At 38.4% G+C, this 12,992-nt stretch overlaps 1 protein-coding gene across 7 annotated transcripts in view; it reads left to right on the forward strand.

Annotated features, from left to right (window-relative positions):
- Nucleotides 1-12,992, forward strand: part of LOC111151430 (tripartite motif containing 37) — a 141,823-nt gene that overhangs the window by 88,643 nt on the left and 40,188 nt on the right. For all 7 annotated transcript variants that reach the window (XM_022509433.1, XM_022509437.1, XM_022509434.1 and 4 more), the window contains 2 exons: nt 1,779-1,973; nt 10,281-10,589. In XM_022509433.1, coding sequence (XP_022365141.1) covers nt 1,779-1,973; nt 10,281-10,589 — 504 coding nt within the window. The remainder of the gene's footprint in view (nt 1-1,778; nt 1,974-10,280; nt 10,590-12,992) is intronic.

The following is a 12,992-nucleotide window of genomic DNA, read 5'->3' on the forward strand; positions in this document are numbered from 1 at the left end:
TCAAAACCAGGCAAAATTATGGTATTTAACTCAGGATGAAGGTTACCTTTGGAGAGAAAGGTTAGTGAGCAATTTTAGGAGACATGGGGGATTTGGGGATACTGTTACTTTGTGAGCATTTATTAGATTGTATACTTAAACCTACAGAACACACCCAGAATGATGGCAATATCCGCTCTGAGAAAGGGAAACGGAAATAGATGCGCAAGTCTTTGATGTGGGTGGATAGTGAGTAGAAGGGATGGGAAATGGGAGGGAGGGAGTAGCTATAAGGGCCTACAACACAAATGAAAGGAGTTTTTGTTTGTTGGTGAAAGTAAGGCCTGGGAGAGCACTGAGAAATGGGCAGAATGCTAGTGTTTAATGGGTCCATTTAATGTGGAAAAATGGGCAACTTCTATTTCTAAAGAAGAACCAGATATCAGGCAATAGAACAGTACATGGGGCTACTGAGTAGCTTACTGTCCACTTAGAACCACCTGGGCAGCTTTTTAGAAGAAGATCCTGGTTCCCACTCCAGTAATCTTACTCAGGCACCTCTGGTGGAGCTAGCAATCTGCTAGCTCATCTTGATTGAGGTTCCTCATACTGACATTGGCCAAGGCCTTTGCAAACAAGCCTAGCCAGAAAGGTTCAGCATTTATACCAGCTGTTTTAATGAGGACATTGACCTTATCCTCCATGACTGTCACCTTGTCATCGTTGGCTGGTTGAGTGCTAAGTAGAAGCAGGTGAGCTCCTGAGATGGAGGCTGTAGTGTAGGCGAACACCGAGTGGCATGATGCTAGTCACCAGATGAAGTGAGTGCCTCACTCCAATGTGGCCTTCCTTGGATGCACTGAGCATTTGTAGCAGTTGAGGAAAAGGGGAGTTTTCTGCTAGTTTTTAAAAGGAGTTGCAGGGGGTAATGAATCTGGGAAGAAAAATTTGCAATGGGATGATATCCTCAGAAGAGGAAGAAATTGGAAAAGGTGAGGATATGAATATAGATGAAACACATATAAGTAAATAATTGGCTTGAAGCTTCTGAATAATTAGAATTTTTCTCCTAAGTTTTTTAGATCTCTTTGAAACACTCATGAATAGGCAGAACCTGATTATTTTGTGTTATTTTTATATTATCTATTTTAAGACTTTGTTGCATATAACATTTTTAAGTTTAGGTTTCTTTAGAATCTGTTTAAATAATTTTATTGAAGGAGGTCAGCTTAACCACCCTTCCAAACCTAATATTTGCTAGATATTGTACTAGGCACTGGAGAAAAGTCAAATGGTTTCTTTAGCATAAGGAACTTAGTCTATTCTTGGTGATACAGATATGACATTGCTCACAGGTGTCTATCCTGTCCATCAGTTTCAGTCTGAAAACTCCACAAGAAGATTACTGTTTTGGTGTCTAGTTCCTAGGGATTTGTGATATGAAGATTTGTCTTTCTTTCAAGACCACTGGATTATAGGATATACTCTCCTTTTCTTACTCTCATCTTTCGTATATTGTATATGCTTTTTATTATAAAAAATACCTTTTTATTTCTAGGACTAAGGATGGGGTTGAGGGTTCTTCCTGAATTCTGGGTAGTAATGAGGCCAGTGCTTAGTCACTATGCTTGTGTTCATCTCTCTGGTAATCTTGTTTCTCCTTTCTGCTTCTCATCAATGTGACATACCATCTCCTAAAAGATAGGTCCATAGACAAATATTCAAACAACACGAACCAATTTACTTTTAATTGTGCAGATATGTAGCATGCATTTTCTACATCTCTTTTTCTTTTGCAGGTAGTAACCATGGCTACGTGGGTGCCAGCAGCAGAATGTCAAGAAGAGCACATTTATGCTCTGCTGCTACCAGTAGTTTATTAGACATTGATCCATTAATTTTAATACATTTGTTGGACCTTAAGGACCGGAGTAGTATGGAAAATTTGTGGGGCTTACAGCCTCGCCCACCTGCTTCACTTTTGCAGCCCACAGGTAAAATACTAACAATAAGTTCACTTTTTTCTGTGATTCTTCAGAAGAATTCTTGATTTTAATCCAAGTGTCTCATTTAAATGTTGGAACACAGGACGATTCTGTAGCAAATTGAATTTTCATTGTATATCATAAAATTGACATTTATATTAATCAGATTAATTTTTTGGTCATTATTGTTCAGTGGTGTTTTAGTGCAACAATGTTATAATGCCTGTTAGAATGTTTGTATATGGTTTGGCATTACATCGTGTCTCATTGACAGTTTGATTTGTATGAAACACAGTTGTCCTCTTTGTGAATGGGCTTAGAATTTTGTGTGAATACTCTAACTTCTAAGTGGAACTGTGTCTAAATTGAATATAGAAAAAGATGGTTTCATGCTTTGATTCTCTGTAGCCTAAAAATGTATACCAATTAACATCATTGTTTTATTTGCAAAGGTTGTTAGAGAGAAGTTATATCTGTATTACTGTAATATGATGTATACACACACACATTAGATGTATAGTCAAACCTGGACTTTTTGAAGCTCTTAGGCAGAGTCTTTTGAATAGCTAAGGATTAACTTGAAATGCCACATTTTAAAAATCGTTTTTGTTAGGAAAGTTTCTAATGTATACTCAGTATTTTCCTACCTTCTTAATATCACACAAATCAGATATCAGTGATTTAGAATGGTAATTTTGATGCTCCTTTAAAGCAGCAAAACTCATTTTTCAAAGTCTGAGGCAGAGCTTCAGTATAGAAAACACACAGAGCTGCTCTAGTCAGGGGTTATGGGAACCTGGATTATTTAGGCCTCTTCTTTCTAAGATATACTTCCTGGAAGTCTGGGTCCTTAATTTGAAAGATTGTCCTCAGTCATGTTATGAAATAGTTGCCTTTTATCTGTGATTCAAGTACATTTTGTTTTGTACTTGTAGTTCTATAAAATTTATCACATTGTTTATAATTTTACATTATTCTTAGGTATTTTTATTGTAGAAAATTTGGAAAATACAGAAAATTACAAAGAAAATAAAAATCACACATAGTTCTTGTAATCAAGAAGGAAATAGCCTTTTTTTTTTTTTTTTTTTTTTGAAGATTTTATTTTTACATAATCCTTACACCAAACATGAGCTCAGATTCACAACACTGAGATCAGGAGTCACGTGCTCTACCAACTGAACCAACCAGGCACCCCAAGAAATAGCTTTTTAAAAAAAAAATTACCTTGACAAAGGTTTTACTTAAATTATAACCTGTATTATTTACAAAGATACAGTGAAACAGACAGGTTGTGGTTCTGCAGGTGGATGTGTACATTGGCTTAACCTTTTTAAAGGAACTTTTTAAAAAGATTTTATTTATTTGACAGAAGGAGATACAGTGAGAGAGGGAACACAAGCAGGGGGAGTGGGAGAGGAGAAGCAGGCTCCCCACCGAGCAGGGAGCAGGGAGCCCTATGTGGGGCTTGATGCCAGACTGGGGATCATGACCCAAGCCAGAGGCAGACACTGAACGAGTGAGCCACCCAGGCACTCTGGATTTTTTTTTTTTTTTTAAAGATTTTATTTATTTATTTGACAGAGAAATCACAAGTAGATGGAGAGGCAGGCAGAGAGAGAGAGAGAGAGAGAGAGGGGGGGAAGCGCGCTCCCTGACAGAGAGCGCGCCGGGGGACTCGCTCCCAGGCCCCTGAGATCATCTCCTGCGCAGGAGGCAGCGCCAAACCCCTGGGCCCCCCGGGGGCCCCCTTTTTTTTTTTTTTTAAAGAGAGGAAGAGAAAGTGCATATGCATGCAAGTAGGGGGCAGAGCAGAGGAAGAGGGAGAGAATCTCAAGTAATTCCACATCCAGCATAGAGCCCAACATGGGGCTCAGTCTCACAAACCTAAGATCATGACCTGAGCTGAAATCAAGAGTCAGATGCTTAACTGATTGAGCCACCCAGGTGCCCCTGAAGGAAATTTTTTACTAGATTTAAAATACCTCTGTTCTTTAATCCTGTAACTTCACTTCTAGGAGTATATCCCAAAGAAAAAACAGTCAAAGTTGTTTGAAAATATTCAGCAAGGGCACCTGGGTGGCTCAGTGGGTTGAGCCTCTGCCTTCGGCTCGGGTCATGATCTCAGGGTCCTGGGATTGAGTCCCGTGTCAGGCTCTCTGCTCCGTGGGGAGCCTTCTTCCCCCCCCCCTTCTGTCTTTCTGCCTGCCTTTCTGCCTACTTGTGATCTTTGTCAAATGAATAAATAAAATCTTTTTTTTTTTTAAGATTTTATTTATTTATTTGACAGGGAGAGAGGCAGGCAGAGAGGCGGGGAAGCAGGCTCCCCACCGAGCAGGGAGCCCGACGCAGGACTTGATCCCAGGACCCTGAGATCATGACCTGAGCCGAAGGCAGAGGCTTAACTCACTGAGCCACCCAGGCACCCCATAAATAAAATCTTAAAAAAAGAAAAGAATCCAACAATACAGTTATGTCTGAAAAATTCTAGGTTAGCCATGCATATTTTTTAAATAGGTAAAATCATATTTTTGAAAAATACTCAGTGTCATTGGAAAAATGAATGCAAACTGTAAACAGAATATCTCAGTTATCCAAAAATTAGTTTTCTATGAAAAATTAATATAAATGAAATGACCTGAGTTTCAAATCCAGGTGATCAAAATGCTGATGACTCAGAAGTGGGGGGGAATAGTAGAGAGGAGGACCAAGTCTTTAAATATCTTGAGTTTGACATGCCAGTGGGATATCAAAGTAGAGATGCTTAGTAGATAGCTAAAAATTAAGAACTGGAATATAGGCAATTATTTGCTGGAGGTGATTCTAGATAATTAAAACTAAGGGAGTAAGATTTTAGAAGAGAGAGGTTTTTTTTTTAAATATGTATATCTTTTTTTTTTATTAACATATAATGTATTACTGCCCCAGGGGTACAGGTCTGAATCGTCAGGCTTACACACTTCACAGCACTCACCATAGCACATCCCCTCCCCAGCTTCCATAACCCAACCACCCTCTCCCTACCCCACTCCCCCCAACAACCCTCAGTTTGTTTCCTGAGATTAAGAGTCTCTTATGGTTTGTCTCTCTCCTGATCCCATCTTGTTTTATTTTTTCATTCTCTATCCCCCAAGCCCCCCATTTTGCCTCTCAAATTCCTCCTATCAGGGAGATAATATGATAATTGTCTTTCTCTGATTGACTTATTTCACTCAGCATAATACCCTCTAGTTCCATCCACGTCGTCGCAAACGGCAAGATTTCATTTCTTTTGATGGCTGCATAGTATTCCATTGTACATATATACCACATCTTCTTTATCCATTCATCTGTTGATGGACATCTAGGTTCTTTCCATAGTTTGGCTAAAAATGGAGTCTTGGAAACGAATTGAAGGTAACATATCTGTGAGAGGATATTAAAAGCTAATATTGCAGAAAGATCAGCCTCCTTTTTATTAAAATGCTTGCTTGGTTTTCAGTGTTTATTTTGGTTCTTTATTTTTTTCCTTCTCAACCTATATACCTTTCATTTTCTTCTTCTTATCTTATTGTATTAGCTAGGACTTCCGGTACAGTGTTGAAAAGGAGTGGTAAAAAGGGACATTTTGCCTCGTTCCTGATCTTGGTGGGAAAGCTTCAAAGTTTTCACCATTGAATATGATGTTAGCTATAGGTTTTTTTGTTTGTTTGTTTGTTTTAAGATTTTATTTATTTATTTATTTGACAGATAGGGATCCCAAGTAGGCAGAGAGGCAGGCAGAGAGGAGAAAGCAGGCTCCCTGCTGAGCAGAGAGCCCGATGTGGGGCTGGCAGAGACTTTAACGCACTGAGCCACCCAGGCACCCAGCTATAGGTTTTTCATAGCTATTCTTTATCAGGTTGAAGATGTTTTCCTCTATTCCTAGTTTACTAAGAGTTTTTTATTTTTAATTCATGAATGGAGATTAGATTTTGTCAAATGCTTTTTCTGCATCTATTGATACGATGTGATGGATTACATTTACTGATTTTTTGAATGTCAAACCAGCCTTGCATAACTGGGATAAATTCCACTTAGTTATGGTATATAATTCTTTTTATACATGGTTAGATTCAACTTGCTAATATTTTGCTGAGGGTTTTAGTATCTCTCTTTTTTTTTTTTAAGATTTTATTTATTTATTTGATAGAGAAAGAGAGTAGGCAGAGAGGCAGGCAGAGAGAGAGTGGGAGAAGCAGGCTCCCAGCTCAGCAGAGAGCCCAATGCAGGGAGGGCTCGATCCCAGGACTCTGAGATCATGACCTGAGCTGAAGGCAGAGGCTTAACCCACTGAGCCACCCAGGCACCCCTGGTTTTAGTATCTCTGTTCATGAGAGATACTGGTCTGCAGTTTTCTTGTAAATGTCTTTGGTTTTGATACTAGATTAATGCCTCAGATTGAGTTTGGAAGTACTCCCTCTTCTTGGAGATAATAGAAAGTGGATATAGCCTTCTTTATACTGTCTATTTCTTCTTCCATTTTTGGCAGATTGTCTTTCAGGGTATTGGTCCATTACATCCAGGTTATCAAAAATTTCTTTTCAGGGGCGCCTGGGAAGTTCAGTCGTTAAGCGTCTGCCTTTGGCTCAAGTCATGATCCCAGGGTCCTGAGATCGAGCCCCACATTGGGCTCCCTGCTCAGCGAGAACCCTGTTTCTCCCTCTCCCACTTCCCCTGCTTGTGTTCCTCTCTCGATAAATAAATATTTATCTCTCTCAATAATATATATGTCTCTCTCTCTCAAATAAATAAATAAACTTTTAAAAAGAATTGTTGTCATAGAGTTGTTCATAGTAGTCCTTTATTTTTCCTCTCATTCTTTTTTTTCAATACATATTGAGTGAACTTATTATGTATCAGACTTACTGCAAGTTCATGTTCTTAACCACTGTACTATAAAAGGAACATCTTAAGAGGCATCAGGGTATGAATGATAATATAGTTGAACCAGATTTTATGGTACATGTAGTAGTAAGTAGAAATAGAAAGTCAGGTGGGGTTATTCTGTGGAAGGTGTTGCCCCAGAGGGCAAATTCATACATTTCTAAATATTTTCTCAATCATCATATGCTCAAAAATAGGTGGATCTGAGGTAAGGTCTTCAGAATCTTCTGACATTATAGAAGTTCTACTTAACCTCTAAGGAATACAGTAATCTATTCTGTATATAATTAAGATTTTACTTGTAGCATGGCAGTGGTAATATTTGGAATCTTGTGAAGATAGAGTTATAGGGCTTGGCAATGGAATGGAATGTGGTAAGGAGGACTGAAGAAGCCTAGGGGACCAGAATAGTGTTGCCATTGATAGATACTGAAGTTTGGAGGAGAAGGTTTAGAGAACTGTCAATCTTGAAGGCCATAACTGAATGAAAGGAAAGAATTGTTACAAACAAGACTCAATTCTAATTAACTTTGTAACCTGGCACATTCAGAAAGGCTTATTTTCAGTGCAGTATTAAATTGTCAGGTTCCTATGGTATAAAATCTCATTATAGTTTCCTGTGTTGGCACTTATCACATGGTACTGAAATTATTTTTCACTTTTCCAGCTGGACTGTGAGCTTTGAGGGCAAAGGCCAAGGATTCATCTTGTTCACTGTCGTATTCCCCTGGCCAGCACAATGCCTAGCGTTTGAAACGGGCTGAGTAGTTGTCTATCAGATGAAGGAGGTTTGAATAATTTTTTTTTTTTTTTTTTTTTTATGGACGTTTTTTTTTTTTTTAATTTTCCCATCTGGGAATTTTACTTTTTACAATCTGTGTCCGGGGCGCCTGGGTGGCTCAGTGGGTTAAACCCTCTGCCTTTGGCTCAGGTCATGATCCCAGGGTCCTGGGATTGAGCCCCGCATCGGGCTCTCTGCTCAGCGGGAAGCCTGCTTCCCTACCCCGCTCTCTGCCTGCCTCTGCCTACTTGTGATCTCTGTCTGTCAAATAAATAAATAAAATCTTTAAAAAAAGAAAAAAGGTCCTTGTCTATTTCTGGTATGTGGATTAATACAGATTTTCATATTTAAGTCCGTGTAGATGTCAGGTGCAAGATTTTATTTAGCCAAACATTTTGAGTATTTTGTGCCATAAGTTGTTTGGCCTGAAATACAAAGATCACTAAGATATAATCTCCACCATAAGTTGTTCACAGTCTATATGTTTGTCTTCCTTACTGTAATGTGACAGTGCTGCAATAGAAGTATACTCCAAATACTATAAATAATTAGGGAAGAATTGACTTGGAAGACGAGATGCCTCTCTTGGTGGTTTAGGTGCCTAAAGGAGTAGACATTTCAGATTTCCTCTGGTTTGGGTTAACAGAAAGAGGGAGAAGGGAATAGAATGTGTTGTAAAGTATAGAAGTGGGATATGGTATTGCTTTTGTATTACAGAGTTGCAAGTAATACTAAGTAATACTAATACATTTGGGGTAGAGGTGGAAGATCAAGCCACTGAGAGACAAGGGCCTCAGATGTCATGCTGGTGCTTGCATGAATGATTTTAAGCAGGAAAGTAATACCTGATTAGGGTTTTAGAAAACATTTCTCACATCTTGATGGAGAGGGGTTGGATGAGGACTACACCACAGAATGATTTCATAAACATTTGAGTTTTTTGAGCCTTGTGACAACCCTGTTGGGTGTATATTATTGTCTTTGTTTTACAAATAAATAATGGACTCAGAAGTTGGTGGACTTCTGTAAAGTTCCGGCAATTAAATGGTAGATCTGAGACCAAATTCAGGGGTTTCTAAAATTTCTCCTTACTTACCTCATTTATAGAAAATTCTTTTTACGGGTTCCTGGGTGGCTCAGTCAGTTAAGTGTCTGACTCTTGGTTTTGGCCAAGTCATGGGATCAAGCCCCATGTTGGGCCCCATGCATAGCATGGAGCCTACTTAAGATTCTCTCTCTCCCTCTGCTCCTTCCCCCACTAAATAAAATAAAATGAAGATAAAAATAGAATTTAATTACCTCAGAGGATTGATATGAGAGAATTAAATGACTTAATTCAGTAAGCTCTTTATGGATGTTTCTTAAATAAACAAAGACAATAAAATCTCCTATTAAGATAGAAGAATCTTTCCCAGGAGACTTTTGTCTGGAAGTGAGTCATGTACTCTCCCTAAACACTGTCAGAGGAATGAGCTTATTAAGCCATTCCTGGACCCATAGGCCCCGGGGCAAAGAAGGGATCTAACTTCCTTGAGCACACTGCCGCCTACCACCTGATGCCTGAACACAATCTGAGTCCTTTTGGCAAGTTAGAAGTGGGGGAATGGCTGTTGAACACACTACAGTGTCTACTTTTTACTGTACTTCCTCTTTTATGGTAGAAGGTTGTTGGAATATGTAGGCAAGTTCAGGTATCATTCCTTCTAATAAGGACTTGTTCTTTGTCTAGTTAGTGCCTATTGGTCCCCCATTTTTTGTTTGTAGGGCTTGGTTTCTTTTTGCTTTGATTTCAGTCATAATGTTCTTTGATATTCAAAATATGCCTCTCCTTTTAATATTTGTGGGGTAGGAGGGTGGATTGAAAAACAGCTACTTTCTCTGGGAAGAGAGAAAATATTGTTACTTTAGAGACTGCAAAGAATCCGTGACAGGAAACCATTCTTTTATGATGTTCTATGGTACTTAAATAGCTGTAACTACATTGGACAACTTTTTAAACTTAGTTGGAATATATGTATTTGTACATACTATGTATTGGCAGTTTAGCTTCTGGGGGGTGGTTTTCTTCATTTTTTTTTCAATTATGAAGATAAAAGCTCAGTGGAGGAAATTTGAGAAAAATGGAGAAGCATAAAGAAGAAAGCATAGTTAGTAGTTTATTTAAACTTTTAGAATTAAATAACTAATTCAGGGGCGCCTGGGTGGCTCAGTTGGTTGAGCGACTGCCTTCGGCTCAGGTCATGATCCTGGAGTCCTGGGATCAAGTCCCACATCGGGCTCCCTGCTCAGCAGGAAGTCTGCTTCTCCTGCTGACCTCTCTCCTCTCATATTCTCTCTCTTTCATTGTCTCTCTCTACCTCTCAAATAAATAAATAAAATATTAAAAATAAATAAATAAATAATTCAGATTTGAGTGGTTATAATGTAACCCAGATTCTGACTTCAAAGGTATGAATAAAGTTAGGGCACTTGTATCTCTCTTTATTTTCATTAATGGAATTTAATGTGTGCTTTCATTATTAATACCACCTAAAGCACCTTAGCTTTTTTACACCTCAGGTTTGCATATATTAACATTATAATGCATGTTAAAGTCTATATTAACATGACTTGTAACTTTCTCTCTAAAGCCTCATATTCTCGAAAAGATAAAGACCAAAGGAAGCAGCAGGCAATGTGGAGAGTTCCCTCTGATTTAAAGATGCTAAAAAGACTCAAAACTCAGATGGCTGAAGTTCGATGTATGAAAACTGATGTAAAGAATACGCTTTCAGAAATAAAAGGTAGCAATGCTGCTTCTGGAGACATGCAGGCAAGCCTTTTTTCTGCTGACCAGGCAGCTCTGGCTGCTTGTGGAACTGAAAATTCTGGCAGATTACAGGATCTGGGAATGGAGCTCTTGGCAAAGTCATCAGTTGCTGGTTGTTACATACGAAACTGTAAGTGAATCCTTTTAGTGTCATTTGGGAAGCTAGAGAATGGGTTATTTTCAGAATAATAATATTTAAACGTCTTTCTTACAATGAATTTAAACAATATATACATCCTTTTCTCCCATTCAGAACTCACTGTGTATTTTCTACTATGAAGAGCTATCATTTCTTGGTTGCATATTCTGTGCTGGGCAGTAAACAAGACAAAATCCTTAACCCCTTGGATCTTGCTTTCATATATTCATGTGGTGGGAATTGGATATTAACCGTAGAAAAGTAAACATATTTTCAGTTAGTAAAAAGTTCTGTGAAGGAAACAACAGAGGAATGGGATGGGAAGATGAGTGTGCTGCTGAGGTTAGGGTGGTAAGACAGAGTCTCTGAGAAGGCAACATCTGAACTGACACCTAAAAGTTGAGCAGGTGGCAGCCATGCAAAGATCTGTGGGACACGGTGTTCAGGGTAAACAGAACAGAAAACACAAGGTCCCTGATAAAGGATTTGGTGTTCTGCATGTTTGAAAGCTTGAAAGAATACCAGTATGATTGAATATGATGAACAAACGGGGAGAATACTAGGAGGTGAGTCAGAGGGATAGGCAAGGTCTCTATTAGGTATGGATGTGTAAGACCTGGATAAGGAGTTTGAGTTTTATTCTGATTTTAAGAGGAGATTTCTAGAGAATGAAAATGGGGGCTGGGGATGGCATTTATGATCTGATTTACCTTTTACAAAGTTTACTTTGCTTGTTGTATGGAGAAGGGTCTGAAAGGGGTTGAGTGGGAGTTGTGAAACAGCCTACAACTATAGTGTGTATGAAATATGGTGGCCTATTCTGGAGTTACTACAGTGGGTAGGTGGACTTGCTCATAGTCTAGCAGCCCTTCTTGTCTGAGGTTCCCATCTTTGTTAATTCTTCTAAGGATGGTACATAACAATTACTATTCCAGATGCATAGAAGAAAAGTCAGTTCATTACTTAACAATGGATATTTTAGACCAAGAGGGCTCAGTTCTTTTCCACAACCCTGATAAGAAAGGCTGGACAGTGTTTTAGGGAAAGAAAAAACAACAACACCTAAGAATGATTTGTCCCAAGCAACTTAGTGACTGGTACTATCATTAATTTAGATGCAAATCAAGTAAGGAAAAAGCTGGTGTGGGGTTTTGGGAGGGATTGGGGGATAAGAAGGTAGGAATTCTTGTTTAAACATGTTAGGTTGGAGAAGTCTCCTTCTTTACTAGTTATTCTAGTAAAATGTCTTCTAGGCAGGTGAATGGTCTGTAAATCAGAAGCATGTGTAGTCACAGCTGGATATAAACAGTTGGGAGTCAACAGTATCAGATACTATTTAAAGTCAAGGACTGAATAAGATCAAGTATGGAGGAAGTTTAAATAGAGAAGAGAAGTTTTGCCTCTGGGGCACTTAAACATTTAAAGGCCTTAGGTAATGAAGGGGAGTCCAGTAAAGGAAATTGAGAAGAATTTAATCATTAAGGGAGGAGAAAAATTAGAAGGGATAATATCTCAGGAAAGAAGTGGAATCGTTGTACCATTGAGAGGTGTTGTATGTGTGGCCCTTTTAAAAATCATTCCATGGAGGAGCGTAGAAGGGTGCACACAATGAGAAACTGGAGCATTATTGCACAGCTCCTTCAAGAAGATTCATGATGAATTGGGTGGTACCTGGAGGGGGTGTGGAGTCAAAGAGTTTGCTGTTATCTGTCTCAGCATGTTTTCACTTTCTTAAGCATATATGCTTTTTTTTTTTCAACCTATGTCTTTTTTACTGTGGTAAAATGTACATTAACAAAAAACTTAACCATTATAGATATTTTAGGTGTTTAGTTCTGTTGCATTAAGTACATTGACCCTGTTGTACAACCATCACCACTATGCAGTCACAGAACTACTTTTCACCTTATAAAACTGAAACTCTGTACCCATTAAATAATAGCTCCACCCCGACCCTAACTCCTGGCAACCACTGTTCCACTTTCTGTTTCTATGAATTTCTCTATTTTAGATATCTCACATAAATGAAACCATATAATATTTGTCTTTTTATGTCTGACTTATTTCACTTTTGCATAATATTTTGCATAGTATCTTTAAGATTCATCCATATTGTGTCATGTATCAGAAATTGATTCCTTTTTAAGGCTGAATAATACTCCGTTGTATGTATGTTCCACATTTCATCTATCCACTCATCCATAGATGGACATTTGCAATGGTTCCATCTTTTGGCTATTGTGATTAATGTTGTTATGAATATGAGTGTGCAAATATCTATTGGAGTCTCTACTTTCAGTTCTTTTGGGTATATACCCAAAATGGCATTCCTGAATCATATGATAATTCTATGTTCAATTTTTAAAAGGAATTTACTATGATTTGTTAAACAGA

Source organism: Enhydra lutris, unplaced genomic scaffold, assembly GCF_002288905.1.
Source record: "Enhydra lutris kenyoni isolate GAN:26980312 unplaced genomic scaffold, ASM228890v2 scaffoldscaffold26, whole genome shotgun sequence".
NCBI classification, from domain to species: domain Eukaryota; kingdom Metazoa; phylum Chordata; class Mammalia; order Carnivora; family Mustelidae; genus Enhydra; species Enhydra lutris.